Source organism: Candida tropicalis, assembly GCF_000006335.3.
Source record: "Candida tropicalis MYA-3404 genomic scaffold supercont3.11, whole genome shotgun sequence".
NCBI classification, from domain to species: domain Eukaryota; kingdom Fungi; phylum Ascomycota; class Pichiomycetes; order Serinales; family Debaryomycetaceae; genus Candida; species Candida tropicalis.
Window position 1 is genome coordinate 341,686 of NW_003020040.1, and position 16,148 is coordinate 357,833.

Consider the following 16,148-nt stretch of genomic DNA (forward strand, 5'->3'; position numbering starts at 1 on the left):
CAATTTTTTAGTTGCAAGTTTATTAATTAATATACATGAACCCGTGTTAATAGCAAGCTCAAACTATAGTGGTTATTGAGGATCAACAAGGGGGTAATTAAGAGAATAGTATAAATACCAGATTGATTGTTAACCTTTTAATGTTGAAATTTAATTTTGATTTTGATACAACAGTTTTTCAGATTATTCGGATTATCACCAAATTTTAATTTGGTTTTCCAACAAATTTCTATCGAATTGTTTTCTTGCAACATGTTTTGTTTTGCCAACACATCGATCAACATTGTACGACAATGATCTTTTCATACGGAAACAGTCGGAGGTTTACTATCAACACTTGTAATCGCATAAACCAGGTTGAGATTATACACTCAGGTGGTTAATACAACCAATTCTAATCGTCCAATTACTTTACTATAACAAGTTTGAGAGCAATCGATGAGGTTTCGGAGTTTTTTGTTCTTATGATAACGGTTATCTTTCATCAGCTGAGATACGACCAAGACATGACAAGGCTGTACCTTTCTATCAAATTGAGATGAGTAATCGGACTTGGTAAGGCAATTCTTACTTTCAAGTGAGACTTCCCCTCATTTTCCTTTTTTTTTAGTGGTTGATAACGCTGGTGAATACTAAAGGACGTGAAACTCCGGTATGCTAGTTCCGAAATATTCCATTAATTCTAGAGGATATTCAAGTTGATTGGCAAAAAATACAACCAATGAACTTCACACCACCTGATGTGTTCAACAACAATTTCTCACCTGTGCCCCTTTTTTGTGTGAGCAACATTTTTTTTTCTCCTTCTTCTTCTTCTTTGCGCACGAAAGGAACACGTGAGAATTTTTTTTTAATCAGGCTATCGTGAAGGGATTTTTTTATTAAAAAATTTTGGGGCCACATGCCATGGAACACATGGATCCGTGGGTGCCCTGAGGGTTGAAAGCAGCAATTATTTTTTTTAAAAAAAACAGCTGTTCATACAGAGAGAAACATATGACCAATTCTCCGGGTTAAGAGATTCTCGTTACCTTAACAGCAAAGTATAGGTTAAAATAGTAATGCAACCGCCAAAAAAATTATTATCAATCGGATAAACTCCCACTCAAATCTTGCATGAACAAGACAATAAAAAATTTAAACCAGATTGTTGTAGAAATTTTTTTTGATCGTTTCTTCGGGGATTAAGTTCCAACAAGAATATGACAACAGAGGGGAACGTCAAAAATTTGATTGTAAAAGAGTATGAGTAATTGATTATGAATAGATATCTACTAGATAACAAGCAGTTTTTGGGATACTATTTAATCAACCTGATTTATCCGAAAATCATCATATTTTATTTTTTTGCTTTTTTCAATTGTATAGATTCACACCACTTCATTGTTTTGGTATTTTGGAACACTCACCAGTTGCAAAAAAAAAAAAAAAATACCGACCAACAGAACCAGAATTATCCCGGATCACTAAAAATCATTTGCTTTCCTGTTTTAGTGAACTTTCTCAATAATCTATAGCGAACTCGCCTTTTTTGCTTTTTGCCATTTGTCACTTGACTTTTTCTTTTTTTTTAGGTTTCTTTGTTTTAGTACAACTTCTCCCATTCATGCATGCACAATTCTCAAAATTGAATTTTTTCAAATATGTGAGTCTGCCCACTCCCTTTTGCATAGAATCGATTGTTCTCCGACACGCATATAAAAGAAGATCAATTTCCCCATATCATGCTTCATTCAGGTCTGGTTTTTCTTCTTCTTTCCTCACTAAGAAAACATTTTCTACAATGTCTACTATCCCAAAAACTCAAAAAGCTGTCATCTTTGAAACCAACGGTGGTAAATTGGAATACAAAGATATCCCAGTTCCAACTCCAAAGGCCAACGAATTGTTGATTCACGTCAAATACTCTGGTGTTTGTCACACTGATTTGCACGCTTGGCACGGTGACTGGCCATTGGCTACCAAATTGCCATTGGTCGGTGGTCACGAAGGTGCTGGTGTCGTTGTCGGCATGGGTGAAAACGTTAAAGGTTGGAAAATTGGTGACTTCGCCGGTATTAAATGGTTGAACGGTTCTTGTATGGCTTGTGAATTCTGTCAACAAGGTGCTGAACCAAACTGTGCTGAAGCTGACTTGTCTGGTTACACCCACGATGGTTCTTTCCAACAATACGCCACTGCTGATGCCGTCCAAGCTGCTAAAATCCCAGCTGGTACTGATTTAGCTAATGTTGCTCCAATCTTGTGTGCTGGTGTCACCGTTTACAAAGCTTTGAAAACTGCCGACTTATCTGCTGGTCAATGGGTTGCTATCTCTGGTGCTGGTGGTGGTTTAGGTTCTTTGGCCGTCCAATACGCTGTTGCCATGGGTTTGAGAGTCTTGGGTATTGACGGTGGTGAAGAAAAAGGTGACTTTGTCAAATCCTTGGGTGCCGAAGTTTACGTTGATTTCCTTAAAGAAAAAGACATTGTCGGTGCTGTCAAGAAAGCCACTGAAGGTGGTCCACATGGTGCTATCAACGTCTCTGTCTCTGAAAGAGCCATTGACCAATCCGTTGAATACGTTAGACCATTGGGTAAAGTCGTTTTAGTCGGTTTGCCAGCTGGTTCTAAGGTCACCGCCCCAGTTTTCGATGCTGTTGTCAAATCCATTGAAATTAAAGGTTCTTACGTCGGTAACAGAAAAGATACTTCTGAAGCCGTTGACTTCTTCTCCAGAGGTTTGATCAAATGTCCAATCAAGATTGTTGGTTTGAGTGAATTACCAGAAGTCTTCAAATTGATGGAAGAAGGTAAGATCTTGGGTAGATACGTTTTGGACACTGCTAAATAAGCGATTTCCTCAATTGAAACTTTATAGATTTACTTATATAATGAGTTTATGACACCAAAAATGCCTTGATGTCTAGTTTGTTTGAATACAAAACTGTTTTAAAGAGATAATGATTCTGTAGAAAGTTATTTGATTTGGAAGAGTGATATCGGCATTGCGTTGAGTTTTTCTTTTTTGTATTGTTGCGTTTTTGAAATAAAAAAGCTCCGGGGTTGAGTTGAACACAAAGACTAAAGTCCAGCATTTTCAAGTATTGGGAATTTGTGTATTTGTTTTTGATGATTTATACAATTAATGATTACGGGGTTTACTGTTTCTCTAGCTTTTCAAGTTTGTCTCGCATAACATTGAACTGAATTTGATTAGTTAATATTTCATCATTAATCAACTCAATTGTTTTATTCTTTTCTTTGATCTCTAGTACCATTCCATCTATTTTATTCTTCAACTTGGTATTTTTACTCTCTAGAGATTTAATAATATTTGATTGTTGTTGAATTATTGATTCTAGCTTTTCATTCGTTATAGTTGATTGATTCAAGCTTTGAATTAGTTCATTGTTCTCCATTTTCAACGTTTGATTTTCTTTTAATGTAAACTCATCAATGATAGCTGTAGTAGATTGATTTTGTTTGGATACAGGAGCAGTAAGTGAAGGAGACGGCGAGTCTGATGAAGATGATCCTGACGATGGTGGTACTGATGAATCAGTTGATGATGATGATATGGTTGGTCGGTGTCCGGTGCCTTTGTTAGTTAGTTTCTGGGATAGTTGGCTGAATGCTATAAAATAAGATGAATTCTGTTTCTCTTTTTCATCTCGTAGGTTCAATTCTTTTAGTATGTCTTCAGTCCAATTGGATGTCATTGATGGTTGATATGCTAAGTCGAATGAAGAGACTTGTAGGCTTCGAAAAAAAAAAAAAAGTGTAAAACTGCGATTCCTGTTTTGTAAACGAGAATCAAGAATAGAAAACAAACAAAATGGCAAATCTGTTTGTTCTTAATCTTAATACTCACACATACTTATCTTGGTTGTCACATGTTCTTATCTATCACACATATCACGAATACACATTAAAATTACCGTTCATAGAATGTCCCCTGAAACTGAGGATATTACCGACAATGATCATCATGATGTTTCAATCCATAATCAAGAACAAACCCAACTTGTACCAAGAAATCAATCAGTTGATGGCCCAGATACGGCCACTTTACAGCCACAACCACAACAAACACAGGTTCAACAAGCAAGAACGACGTCATGGTTTTTCTGGAGTAGTCTGCAAACAGTAGTAATTGAGGAAACAACGAATGAAGATCAAGCTATCGAGCCAGAGGAAGACAATGTACAACCACAAATTGAAATTTTAGAAACACAGCCATATGCTCAGTCAGAACAACCATCACTACCATCTGAACCTCAACCTACATGGTGGCAATCAATTTTCACATCAAAAACAACAGAAGTGAATAATTCACAGCCAACTCCGAAATCAACACCCTCGGAATTGCAATCAGAAACTGCACCATTGCTACTGAATTCAAAAGAAACTCATCATTTACAACAACCACAAAACACATGGTGGGGTTGGCTAACTGGGTCACGAACTGAAGAAGACCATGAAGATGAAGAGAATACATCGGACATTTCTAATCTAGATTTATACAAGTCCGCAAAAGCAACAATTGAATCGTCCAAGTTTGATTCTCATCATTATATATTCAAGAATACTGTCAATTGTAAGAGTATCGAGTTGTCGGTTTTCAATTCTTTGACAGAATCAAATCCAGTTGTTTACAGTTCCAGGAAACGACCTTTATTAGCAACAGAAGTATTAGAAAATTCTATAAGTAATGGGGCCAATCGACAAGATAGTATTTCAAGCATTGGCAGTTTCAACCCAGACAGTAGTGGAAATATAGTGACTCCGCTCTTTGAAGAAAATTATCGAAGAATTACCTTAAAGACAAAGTTGAGAATATATTCGGACGACTTATTATGTGGACACAAAAGCGAGTTTCATTTATATAAGGAGAAAAACATCACCAAAAGAGCCAAGCTGTCACTTCAAAGAATAATAATCATTGGGGTTCATTCATTTTTACCAAACAAGATGGTGCGGGCACTAATTGGAGCAAATACTGGGAATGCAAAACGATTTGTAAACAACGCATCCAAAGCAGTTATAAATTGGTTGAAAGCGAACAATCCTGAGTTCAACATTAATGATTATGAGATTGAGACATTGGCAATTGAAGGTGAAGGAAAAATAAATGATCGAATTGAAAAATCTATACAATTGATGAAAAATAACTGGCTTGGTATTTTAGAAAGCAGTGACTTTATATTCATGACAAGTTATGGTACATCTTGCAATCTCGCGGTGAATTTATTTGCACAAATGTTGATTGAGTTTACTGGGTTACAGAATACCAAGTATTTGGGGTTGTTGTGTTTAAATGGGAACTTGAGTGGACCAGTTGTTGGCATTGAATCTAAATTGGTTGTTCGGGCATTCACAAGCAGTGAGAATGAGATCATCAAAGAATTGTTTGAGTTCAACAATTGTAATAGCAAACTCAGTAATCAATTGACGGAGTCGTTGAAGGTTTTGATTGACCTGAATGTAAAGATTACATTTACAGGAGATATGAATGACTTGAATTTTATACCGTTGAGTTCATCATTGGGATTACAGTACAACCATCCAAATATCAGAAGAAATATTTACTGGGAAGGTGACAGATATGTGCCTTTCGTTTCCAGCGTATTGAGTATATTGTGTCTAATGAGGAATCTTGGATATTACAATGATTATGGATTGATTAAAGACTTGTGCGATAAACTATACTCCAACCTGCAACCCACTACGGCAGCATCAACTACCCCGATATATTTAGCAGAAAAGGCGTACAATGAAGCCATTAGATTTACATTAGAAAGTACCAATTTAATCCACAAGTCAGAACATGATCTTTTAGTGAAATATGCTGCCAAGTCTAATCCAGATGATAATTTTTATAACTTATTGCCGTGGAATTTACGCAGCTTTTTCCACGATTTAATGAAGGTTAAGCACATTAATAACTTGAAATTGGTCTTTGAACTTATTGAAGAATTTAACAATTGGACACCTTTAGCCAACGGGAACAAAAATTTCAAAGAGCTCAAGTATTGTTTAAGTTTTTTAGAAGATTTTGAAATTGCAGAGTTGTTAATGTCGTAGAGGTGGTGAGCAAACAATGATGAACAAAATGGGGTATTTACAGACCATGTACATATACAATACGTATAGTCATTAAGAAAGGAAGAAGAGAAAAACTTATGAAACATGTAGACGATGCTTTTACGCTTCGTAGTTTCCTCTTGAATCTATCTATTCGAATTTACATTGCTAAACCATCTTGAATATGGGGAAAGTAAATGCAGGAGTTGAATAGTTAGACCATAATCGTAGAATGTTTTTTAGTTTTTTTTTTTTTTTTTCCTTGGAAAATTTCAACTGTTTTAATATTTATCCGTTCATATGCGCTAAGCAATTGATAGGTACAAAAAGGGGTATATATATATATATTCATTATAGAGTCAACTAAAACTAAGACTAAGACTAAAACAACAAAAACGTAGCCCTCTTTCGGTATATGAAAGCGAATGAAAGAGTATGAAAGAATTGAACCTAAAAAGCAAGTCGCGATTCGATCTTGAAATAACTCTCTTTGTGTCAAAGTTCGTAGATGCAAAGAGTAACAAAGTACAACTAAAAATAAAAAGAATGGTGCAGTTTATGTAACAAACAATAGATTCAGAGAAAGGGATAGCACAATGCCATTACTAGACTATATATTTTTTTTTTTAAAAAAAGAACAAACTAATCCGACATGAAATTCTTGCTGTATTGTTTGGATTACGCTTTTGACATTCGGACTATTTGAAAATCTATCTGTACGTGACTCATAAGATGAACAAGTTGTTGCTCTCAAACTGAGGATTTTATTCTCAACCAACGGTTTTAGCGATGAGATTAAATAATACTAGTTGTATAGTAATGAAATAATTCAAGGGGTTATCATTTGGTGTTTAGTGATTGCAGTTTAGTTCAGTCAATGACCAAGAAATCGTAGAAGTGAGAACCATTATCTTCAAACTGCAAAAAGAATGAAGTGAATCATTGTTTTAGTTCAAATCTTAGACAATAATAGGGGGGGGGCAATGATGACGAAGTAGTAGAAGAAGAAAAGTAGACAACGAAAGAACAATTTACCTATTCAGGACTTACATACACACACACATACACACTAGTTTCGGAGATTAGTAGAATTTGAAACTACAGGACAACGCCATTATCTATTCTTAGTGGTATTAAGCGCCATCTAAAATCTAAAAGAAAGGGAACTTACGACAAGTAAAAAGGCTAGATGAAGTTTGTTTAGGGGAGAGGGAAAGGAATGGATGGCTAACAAAAACGCAAAGATTAACGCAAGGCTAAGATGGAAAGAGAATAGCAATAAGGGCTAGAATGAATTCTTTGTTTTAGTTCGACTATGATGGTTTATTACTCGGATAGATATAGATTTATATATATAAAAAAATGTCGTACAGTAATTGCGTCTACAAATATTGGAAAAGAAACAAAAAAAGGTATATGTATCATTTAAGCATAGTAACCTCACGTAACTACCCTTACATTTTGTGGGCTTTTTTTTTTTTTTTGCTTGAGTTTTATTTGACTTTTTGTTCTTTATTTTGTAATTATCTGGCAGGAAGTTGTTAGCCCAATTATTATCTTTATACTGTATACAAAGCGGTTGTTTGAAACGAATACAACATGATGCTAAATACAAAAGCGAGCGGATTTGACGAACAAGCTTTTTAGATATTTCTCAGTTGGTTGTGCACTTGAACGCTGTTGATGCTGGTTTGGGAAATATGTCACGAGAATTATGATCAATGCCAATGATATTTTGTGTATATCCACACACATATATACAGATAACTACCATTAGTTTAAAGGTGAACCAAGGCCAGTGGAATTGTTCTCTCCTATTTTAGTTCCTACTAATGTTGGCACTGTTTTTAATTGCAACATGGTATCCCTTGTTTTACTTGTGGGACATGTCAATGAATTTATTTTTCAGTGGTTTGGGCCATTTCTGTTGTGAGTGTATTTCATTTCTGTGTCACGTTTCCTTTAGTCATGCGACACAAAGCAAACAGCCTATGCTTTTTTGGGAGGAACAACAGAAGAATTACCGAGGCAAAATAATAACACCACCCCCTATTGTTTAATGACTGCCACCCACCAAGCGGGTTCGGCTTTTATTATTATTATTTTTTTTTTTAACAAATTTCCTAGTTGAGACACGCTTCGACATACACACACATAAACACCCACGCAATTATATGGCAAGTATGTATTTTGTGAAACAAGAGGGTGACTACGACACATGGACACAAAAATCCTTAACAATATGGCCGCAAACACGGTATATTATTCCATATTGCCGGTGAAAATGAACCTCTTTGATATTCGAGTAAATGTGTAATTGAAGACAGAGTAATGCAGAAAGAATGGGGTAAACTAAAAAAAAAGGAAGATGATCAAAGAATGATCAAAGAATAATCAAAGAATACTCAAAGAATACTCAAAGTATGGGCAAGTGAGATTAAATGTTAAAATAGAACTTCAATGGAACATCTAAAGTATACCGATAGATCAATAGGCGTATAAGAATTGTCTCTCTCTTTGTTTTTTTTTTTTAATATATAGTTTTAGCATTTTTAAGCTGCTAAACCTTATGCTTATCATCCGCGGACGGGTTCCATATTCGTCGAGTTCATGTTGACTCCCCCCACTAGGAAAGTTAAAATGCAAGAATAATTAGAAGGGCAAAGGAAACAATAAGAGAGAAAGGTTAGCATTCTAAACAAACAAACAAACAAACAAAGAAGCTTAGCCAAAGTTAACTCTTGCTTGGTATGTTTTGTTGTTCTTATGCAAGTAATAGTTTTATATATATATATATGCTTAATACGGACATATCTCTATCAGAAATTAAAACATCAACCCTTACACAGGATTTCCAACATTAAGGCGTAGAATATTTCCATACATACAGTGGGATCGGTTATCCCCCCATTCATACTACTTTGCATATGATTTACCGGTTGTTGTTACTACCAGTTGATTATTAATTGCGTTAGTCATAAAGTGGCGGAAAAGATAATAATACCAATAAAAAAAAAATACAGGACTAGGATATAGAGAAAAAGGTTGGAAAAAAAAAAAGAAAACCAGATGCAACCTTGTCTTATCGCTATCAACAATAGGATCAGGGGGTTTCCGATTACTAATACCACCTAAACAAGACGAGTCTCGGATTTATGAATTGACATGGAATTGTTGTTAATCAAATACATATGGGAACAGAGCCAAATCATGTTGAAAGAAGAAGAATAAGAAACAAAAAAAAAAAAAAGAAATAACAACCCTTTGATTTAAGGCGTACAATTGAATTACAATAGGATTGGCAACTGTAAATGAACAGTAAAAGCAAGTGAAGCATTTCTCTTGGGATATATATAAGAATGAAATAAAAAACGATTTTCTGTTAAAGTCAAATGGAAATAGCATGTAAGATGATGAAGGGCATAGAACAAAACCTACATTTAAGAACAATAGGAAATACAACAAACTAGTAAGAAAAAAGTCGTATGAGGATGTAAGCAGGGTTATGATAATTGATTGTAAACTCAAAAATGGGTTTTGAAATTAAGCAGAACTTCTATTTTTATTATGGAAATCATTGCAAATCTTTGAATTCAGTATATCCCATGCTGATTGTATATTCTAGATTTTTTTTTTTTTTTTGATTTAAATTGTATATCCTTCTTTCTTTAATCCCTAGAACATTATAGTTATCGGTTATTATTCAGTTTCAATAGGTTATTGTTGTCTTGCCAAATATATGCACAGTAAATCTTTCTCTTTGTTCTAAACTAAATAATCAAAAGTCTATTGTTCTTAACCCTTTTTGCAGCTATTCTCTTTTTGCTTTGTTTGATTGATTGTTCGCACGCTGTCTTGTTATGTCATACATCTGTGCACTTTCAATCCAGTGATTTCACGTGACCATGAACATACGAGCCGACTAAAACCGCGTGTAGACAGGACAATAAGTAATCGTTTAACCAGAGAAACACATGTATCACACAAAAAAAAAATAAATAGGAATTTTGTTTAAGACAATATACAGATTAATGGGTAAGAGAACAATCATGATAAAGAATAAACCTTCCCAAATAACTGTTTTGTGTGGAATTTAATTTGGGGGATGATGGAAAGAACGACACACAATTTGTGAGGAAAAGTATTTTTGTTGAAATCCAGTATCATGTATATGTAAAGATGATTATATAAATATGACGGAATTTAATCGCATAGGATATGATTGCTGTTCAAAGAAATAATAATAATAAAAAAGGCGTATAAGAGGAGAGGAGAATAGAGGAGGTCAGGGGGAGAATCATGATCTAAGTAACAAGAAACTACGACAATTAGCTTGTGGAAATGTCAATAAGAAAAGAAAAAGAAATAACGTTATCTAGTATATGCCAGTCATGACTATTGATCGGGATAACAACTGGTTTAAAATCAGAAAAAAAATAATATAACAATTGCATATCAAGAACAATGAACATTCATGATGAGGCAAATGTGTACATGCTTAAAGGCGGATTGATTTGATTTCGTTAACGAAAGGGTGAACGGTATGGAAAATTGGAAACAGAAGCTTTTGAAATGACGAAAGCAATTTTAGAAAGAGGAAAGAATAAACTAATCACCAAATAGGAAATACAAAGCAGGGGATGAAATGAAAATGCGAAAGTCAGGTGGAAGTGGAACAGCATAAGCAGAACATCATAAACCTGGTGATTCAAGACAAGGTACTTATCGGATATATATTTCTATAGAATGTCGGCCAAATGATATAAATATAATAGTAGAAACAAGTGTTTAAAATAATGGATTTCTTTTTTTTTTTTGTTATTGATTTCTATTCTCTTTCAGTGACGTATAGTTGATGAATAAAGGGACTATGGTAATTATTCAGAAGTACATTTATAATAGATCAGGTGGTCCGCGGAGATTGTTTCTTTTCTATAGTTATGTCACTATTATCAAACATTGATCTAAACTCGAATACCTTAAACAATGATTAGGGCACTGGCCGTAGCTCTGGGATCATTAAACAAGCCTATAAGAAAAGAAAAAAAATATATTATGCAAGTCGTGCGTAACACATTTTATCCTGAACAAGTCGTGCTGGAAACAAAGCTAAAAAAATTTCAGGGAGAATGTAGCACAAACAGAAAGCGATGCGAGATGAGTTAAAACGTGCATTTTCATTAAACCAAAAAAAAAAACACCTGAAAGATGCGCACTACCAATTGTCTATTTTTTTTTTTTTTTTTGTTTTAGAGTATTGAATAATGGGAGATTATTATCCACTTGCCTTGCATCTTGAAATTGTACACAAGTTCAGAGTATCTACTTTATCCACATTGTACTTATCGACCACAAATACGGCCAGCCCCGTGGGAGCGGGTAAAAAAAAAGCAAGGACGCGATCACATTCTCTATCTCCTTAGTTCTTGTCATTGATTATGATTTGATAGACCAAAACGAAAAAAAAAAAATAAAATAAAAAGCAAGTGCAAATGCGTAGAATAAAGTTGGAAATCTTGTAGTATTGTATTGTGATGTTAATACAACAACGGGCGAGAGAGAGAGAGGCAGGGAATGGGATAGGCGATAGAGTCAAGTAGAAACAAGAGAAACGCACATTACACTAATTTAATTAACTGCAGGTTCACAACCCCCATACCAATCAACCAACCAACGAACCTACCAACCAACCAACAATAAACTTAACAATACAACCCTAAAACAAGGAACTTAGGTTAAGTTACATTTCCTGGATGGTTCTCGTTGTTGGTGCACGGCAAATATTTGGCAAAGGGTAGTGTACATGGCAACAAGAAAAAAAAAACAATTTTCATTTGCTTACTGGTTGCCAAGAAATTTAGTTGACTCAAACCACAAAATGCACAAATTATAATTTGCATTATTTTTTTTGTTCTATAGTAAGCCTGTACAACGGGTTAAATATATAAATGGTTTAAAATGAACTTTAGATTTTGTGGAACAATGCTGATAAAGAAAAGAAAAAAAAAGAAATGTTTGTGCGACATACACTAAAGCAAGAGTGCGACATTTAGTTTTCACGGATTTTTTTTTTTTTTGACCTCCTTACACTAAAGAAAAAATGGGTCTATAAATATATCAACACTTTTCCTTATGGGTTTTCCCTCCTTGAATTTTTTTATAAAAAAAATCTCTCTCTTGATCCTGATCTCTTGAATGGTTTCTTCTTCTTCTTCTTTCTCTTCTGTAGTATCACCAAGTAATCAACTAACACATCATTTGCAATCACAAACGATATCATCGAGATATATATCTACTTATACTGTACCACGTTTGTGTTTATCTACATCCATATAATTATTACACTTTATCATATATTAATTTGTTATTCTACCAATCCTCAGCAAGAACAAATTATTCCCCGACTACACCATTTGATATTCAATACATTTTGCAATCATTGGTTTTAATTAAGAATCAGAGAGAAAAAGAAATTCGACACTGCCTTATCCATAGAGAGAATTTTTTTTTTTTTGTCATAAGGCTCAAGATTTTGCGACATTGTACTTTTGATTTAGGACATTGTTAATTATCAAACGACATTTCGTCCCGTTTTTTTTTTTCTGTTTGTTCCCTTCTCCTTCCCTCCGAGAATTCGTTTCGACCCTTTCCTGAACCGGAGAGATATATCTATCAAACTAAAAAAAGAGAGTAAAAAAATTTTTTTATTAAAAAACATTTATCAACACATTTTATATTGTTAATAATTTAAACCAACAGTACTATAATACACCATGTCAACATCACTAGAATCTCCAGTACAACCACAACCACCTCCATCAGAACAATCCAATCAACCAACACAGAAGAGAATAAGAGCTACTGGTGAAGCATTGGAATTTTTGATTTCTGAATTCCAAAAAAATGCCAACCCATCTCCAGAACATAGAAAATATATCAGCCAAAAGGCTTGTATGAATGAAAAAGCAGTTAGAATTTGGTTTCAAAATAGAAGAGCCAAGCAAAGAAAGTTTGAACGTCAAAGATTAAGAGTAAACAGTACAGGTGGTGTAAATGATTTCACTACTGGTCTAATGAAAATGTCTAATAATTCAATCCCAATACAAATCAATGATAAATATTGTTTTATAAACTGTTCCTCATTAAGTGTGGGCTCCTGGCAAAGAATTAAAACTGGTATTTTCAATGAAAGTTTATTGAAGAATAATCTCATCAACTTGTCACCATTTGTATTGAACCAAGTTATGAATAATGTGGATTTATTGATTATCTTAAGTAAGAAGAATTCAGAATTGAACTATTTCTTCCTGGCAATTTCAAACAACTCCAAGATTTTGTTTAGAATTTTTTATCCATTGAATTCTATTGTTAAATGCTCGGTATTCAAAAATAATTTCAACAGTAATTTAGAGAATTCCAGTGAAATTAGATTGAACTTAAACTTCCAACCAAAATTCTCAGTATATTTTTTCAACAATGACTCCACCACTCCAAATGCCATGCAAAACCAATGGTCCATTTGTGATGATTTTTCTGAAGGTCAACAAGTCAGTCAAGCCTACACAAAAGTCTACGATGGTGCTATTGAAGAAAATTCTACTCCGCATGTATTAGTTGGATCTACCAGAGCCCTTCAATTTTTAAGCAACTACATCCTGCATTATCAACAACAACAATTACACCAATCACCACCAGTATATGAAAGCATTCCAACAAATGTCATTAATAATGCCAACCCACTTGATTTAGAGAACGATAAAGATTATGACTTAGAATCAATCTTGGATCCACAAGGTTCTATAAACAATACTCCAACCACATTCACACCACAACAACCACAAGTGCTGACTGCTCCTGTTACTACTGGTACCATCACAACAGGAACTACTACAACCAATACCACCAACACCACCAACTTTAATGAGTCTCCATTTTCAATCAATTCCATGAACCAATATTACGAATCAGAAATATCAAACTCCCCAGATAATTCTTTAAAGAAAATGAATAGTAATTCCAACAATGATGCTGCATTGTTTTCAGGTATAACAAGATTCAACACCACCGAGACATCACCAGTTGACGATATCCTCTTTGGATTCGAACAACAATCACAACAACAACAACAGCCACAAATCCAACCAACCATTATTGAGAATGCAAGTTATACTCATGTGAGATCCAACTCTGGTGAATTATCAAGACTTTCTGATGCTTTCATTAACAAACAAACTAATCCTACCACTAATGCTACAACAACAACAGATGATTTTGATGAATTTGGTGACTTTGTACAAGAGTTTGATTCAAATAATCAAAATTTCGATAGTTTTATTGATTTTGGAAACTAACCCTACCACCACAACAACATCAATTCATAAACAATAATAGACACACTGTCCTCTCCATACACATTTTCATTTGCATTTTATAGATTTTTGTTTTTGCTCATTCTTTATTAATTTGGCATCTACTGTATTTTCACTTCCACTTTCCACTACATTATTTATTTTAATTCATACATTCATTTCGGTATTCTTATTTAAAGTTGTTATTTTATACTTTTTTAATTCATTACATTATTGTATCCTTATTTTAATTCAAAAATCTACTCAGGTGAAATAGAAAATAAACGATAAAATCAAAATCAAAATCAAAAATATTAATAAGAAAAAAAAAAGTAACTGTGCCATAAAAAAAACAAACGTGATTCTTTTCTATGTTCTTTTATTCTATGTTTTATTTAGTTTATTTATATTTTTATTAAGAAATGTATTTCTTTGCGTGTACTTTACTTTGTATTTTAACGTGGAGTACGGCACGTTCTGAGTTTCACGTGACGTGTTATCGAATGTTTCATAAACAGACAAATCAATCAGAAGAAAAATTTTCTGCCCACAAAAGAAGTATTATTGGGGCCCTGCCATAAAGATAACAATGATACGACAAATCAGATATGCTTCAACGGTAGCAGCTACTGCAACATCAAGCAGGCCCACATTATTGTCGGTGCTTCCATCTAAAAGAACAATAAACCGAATATTATTTGATAACAATGCTAGATTAACTTATAAAAAAATGATACCTGTATTAACCAATATTTATGAAAATTTAAATACGCCAGAAAAGATTTCCATTCCACAGTTTGTTCAAGGATCTGATTTAATGGATTTTAAAAAAATGTTAAGTACTATTAGAAAATTAACTAATACAACCAATAAGAATTTAGTTAATTTGGAAAATGAATTAATTGAACAATCTGCAGAATTAGGTGATTTAGATGCAATTACTTTATTATCATTTGAAACACTAGCTAAATCTGATAAAACAATGGAAGATACAAAACATGCAAATAAATTGATTAAAGAATTAGTTGAATTGAAACATCCATTGGTTTTTAAAATGGCTGGTGATTTAGCATGGTCTAAAAATGCTCATGTTCAAGCTATTGATTATTGGAAACAATTTATTGAACTTGAACCAACTTCAGAGTTATCAAGTCAAGTTTATTTTAATTTAGGTTATTATTATTTTACATTTTTAACTAAACCTGATTTGGTGCTGAGTAAATTATATTTTGAAAAAAGTATAAATGTGGGTGATATAAATGATGATTATACTATTAAAAGTCATTATTATCTCGGCCAATTATATGTTGATAATAATCCCAAAGTTTCAAAATATCATTGGGAAATAAGTTCTAGTAAAGGATTAAAAGAAAGTTATTCAAGTTTAGGATTCTTGGAAATGAACGTGTTTAATAATTATAATCAAGCAATTGAATGGTTTAAATTAGGTACTGAGTTGAATAATGATATGACATGTTATATTGGAATGTTTGATTGTAACATATTGTTAAAGAATTGGAAATCTGCAAATATTACATTAGCTAAGATTTATGACATCAAAGATAAAATAGAAAACCTGAAAAATAGAAAAGACATCCCGGAAAGCATTCAATCAAGTATAAACTACAACAAATCTGTTATATTAACATTTCTTGAAACGAGGAAAAATGATATCAATTTAGTACATAGTAAGTTTGTATAAACTAAACATACTCCTGTAAATATAGACAAATA

The 16,148-nt window shown here is 33.4% G+C and overlaps 5 protein-coding genes across 5 annotated transcripts; 4 read left to right on the plus strand and 1 right to left on the minus strand. All coding sequences in view use genetic code 12, as the record gives it.

The window, feature by feature from the left end:
- Nucleotides 1-1,606: 1,606 nt before the first annotated feature.
- On the plus strand, nucleotides 1,607-2,833 carry ADH1 (Adh1p; the record flags this gene model as incomplete). The annotated part of the gene is made up of 1 exon (XM_002546589.1): nucleotides 1,607-2,833. One exon carries the CDS (start codon nucleotides 1,607-1,609, stop codon nucleotides 2,831-2,833), a length of 1,227 nt encoding a protein of 408 aa, XP_002546635.1.
- A 307-nt stretch (nucleotides 2,834-3,140) lies between these two features.
- On the minus strand, nucleotides 3,141-3,701 carry CTRG_06114 (uncharacterized protein; the record flags this gene model as incomplete). The annotated part of the gene is made up of 1 exon (XM_002546590.1): nucleotides 3,141-3,701. The coding sequence occupies one exon, from the start codon at nucleotides 3,699-3,701 to the stop codon at nucleotides 3,141-3,143; it is 561 nt and encodes a 186-aa protein (XP_002546636.1).
- A 229-nt stretch (nucleotides 3,702-3,930) lies between these two features.
- On the plus strand, nucleotides 3,931-6,066 carry CTRG_06115 (uncharacterized protein; the record flags this gene model as incomplete). Its single annotated transcript, XM_002546591.1, has 1 exon — nucleotides 3,931-6,066. The coding sequence occupies one exon, from the start codon at nucleotides 3,931-3,933 to the stop codon at nucleotides 6,064-6,066; it is 2,136 nt and encodes a 711-aa protein (XP_002546637.1).
- Nucleotides 6,067-12,839: 6,773 nt separating this feature from the next.
- On the plus strand, nucleotides 12,840-14,417 carry GRF10 (Grf10p; the record flags this gene model as incomplete). The annotated part of the gene is made up of 1 exon (XM_002546592.1): nucleotides 12,840-14,417. One exon carries the CDS (start codon nucleotides 12,840-12,842, stop codon nucleotides 14,415-14,417), a length of 1,578 nt encoding a protein of 525 aa, XP_002546638.1.
- Nucleotides 14,418-15,003: 586 nt separating this feature from the next.
- Nucleotides 15,004-16,116, plus strand: CTRG_06117 (uncharacterized protein; the record flags this gene model as incomplete). Its single annotated transcript, XM_002546593.1, has 1 exon — nucleotides 15,004-16,116. One exon carries the CDS (start codon nucleotides 15,004-15,006, stop codon nucleotides 16,114-16,116), a length of 1,113 nt encoding a protein of 370 aa, XP_002546639.1.
- Between the last annotated feature and the right edge of the window lie 32 nt (nucleotides 16,117-16,148).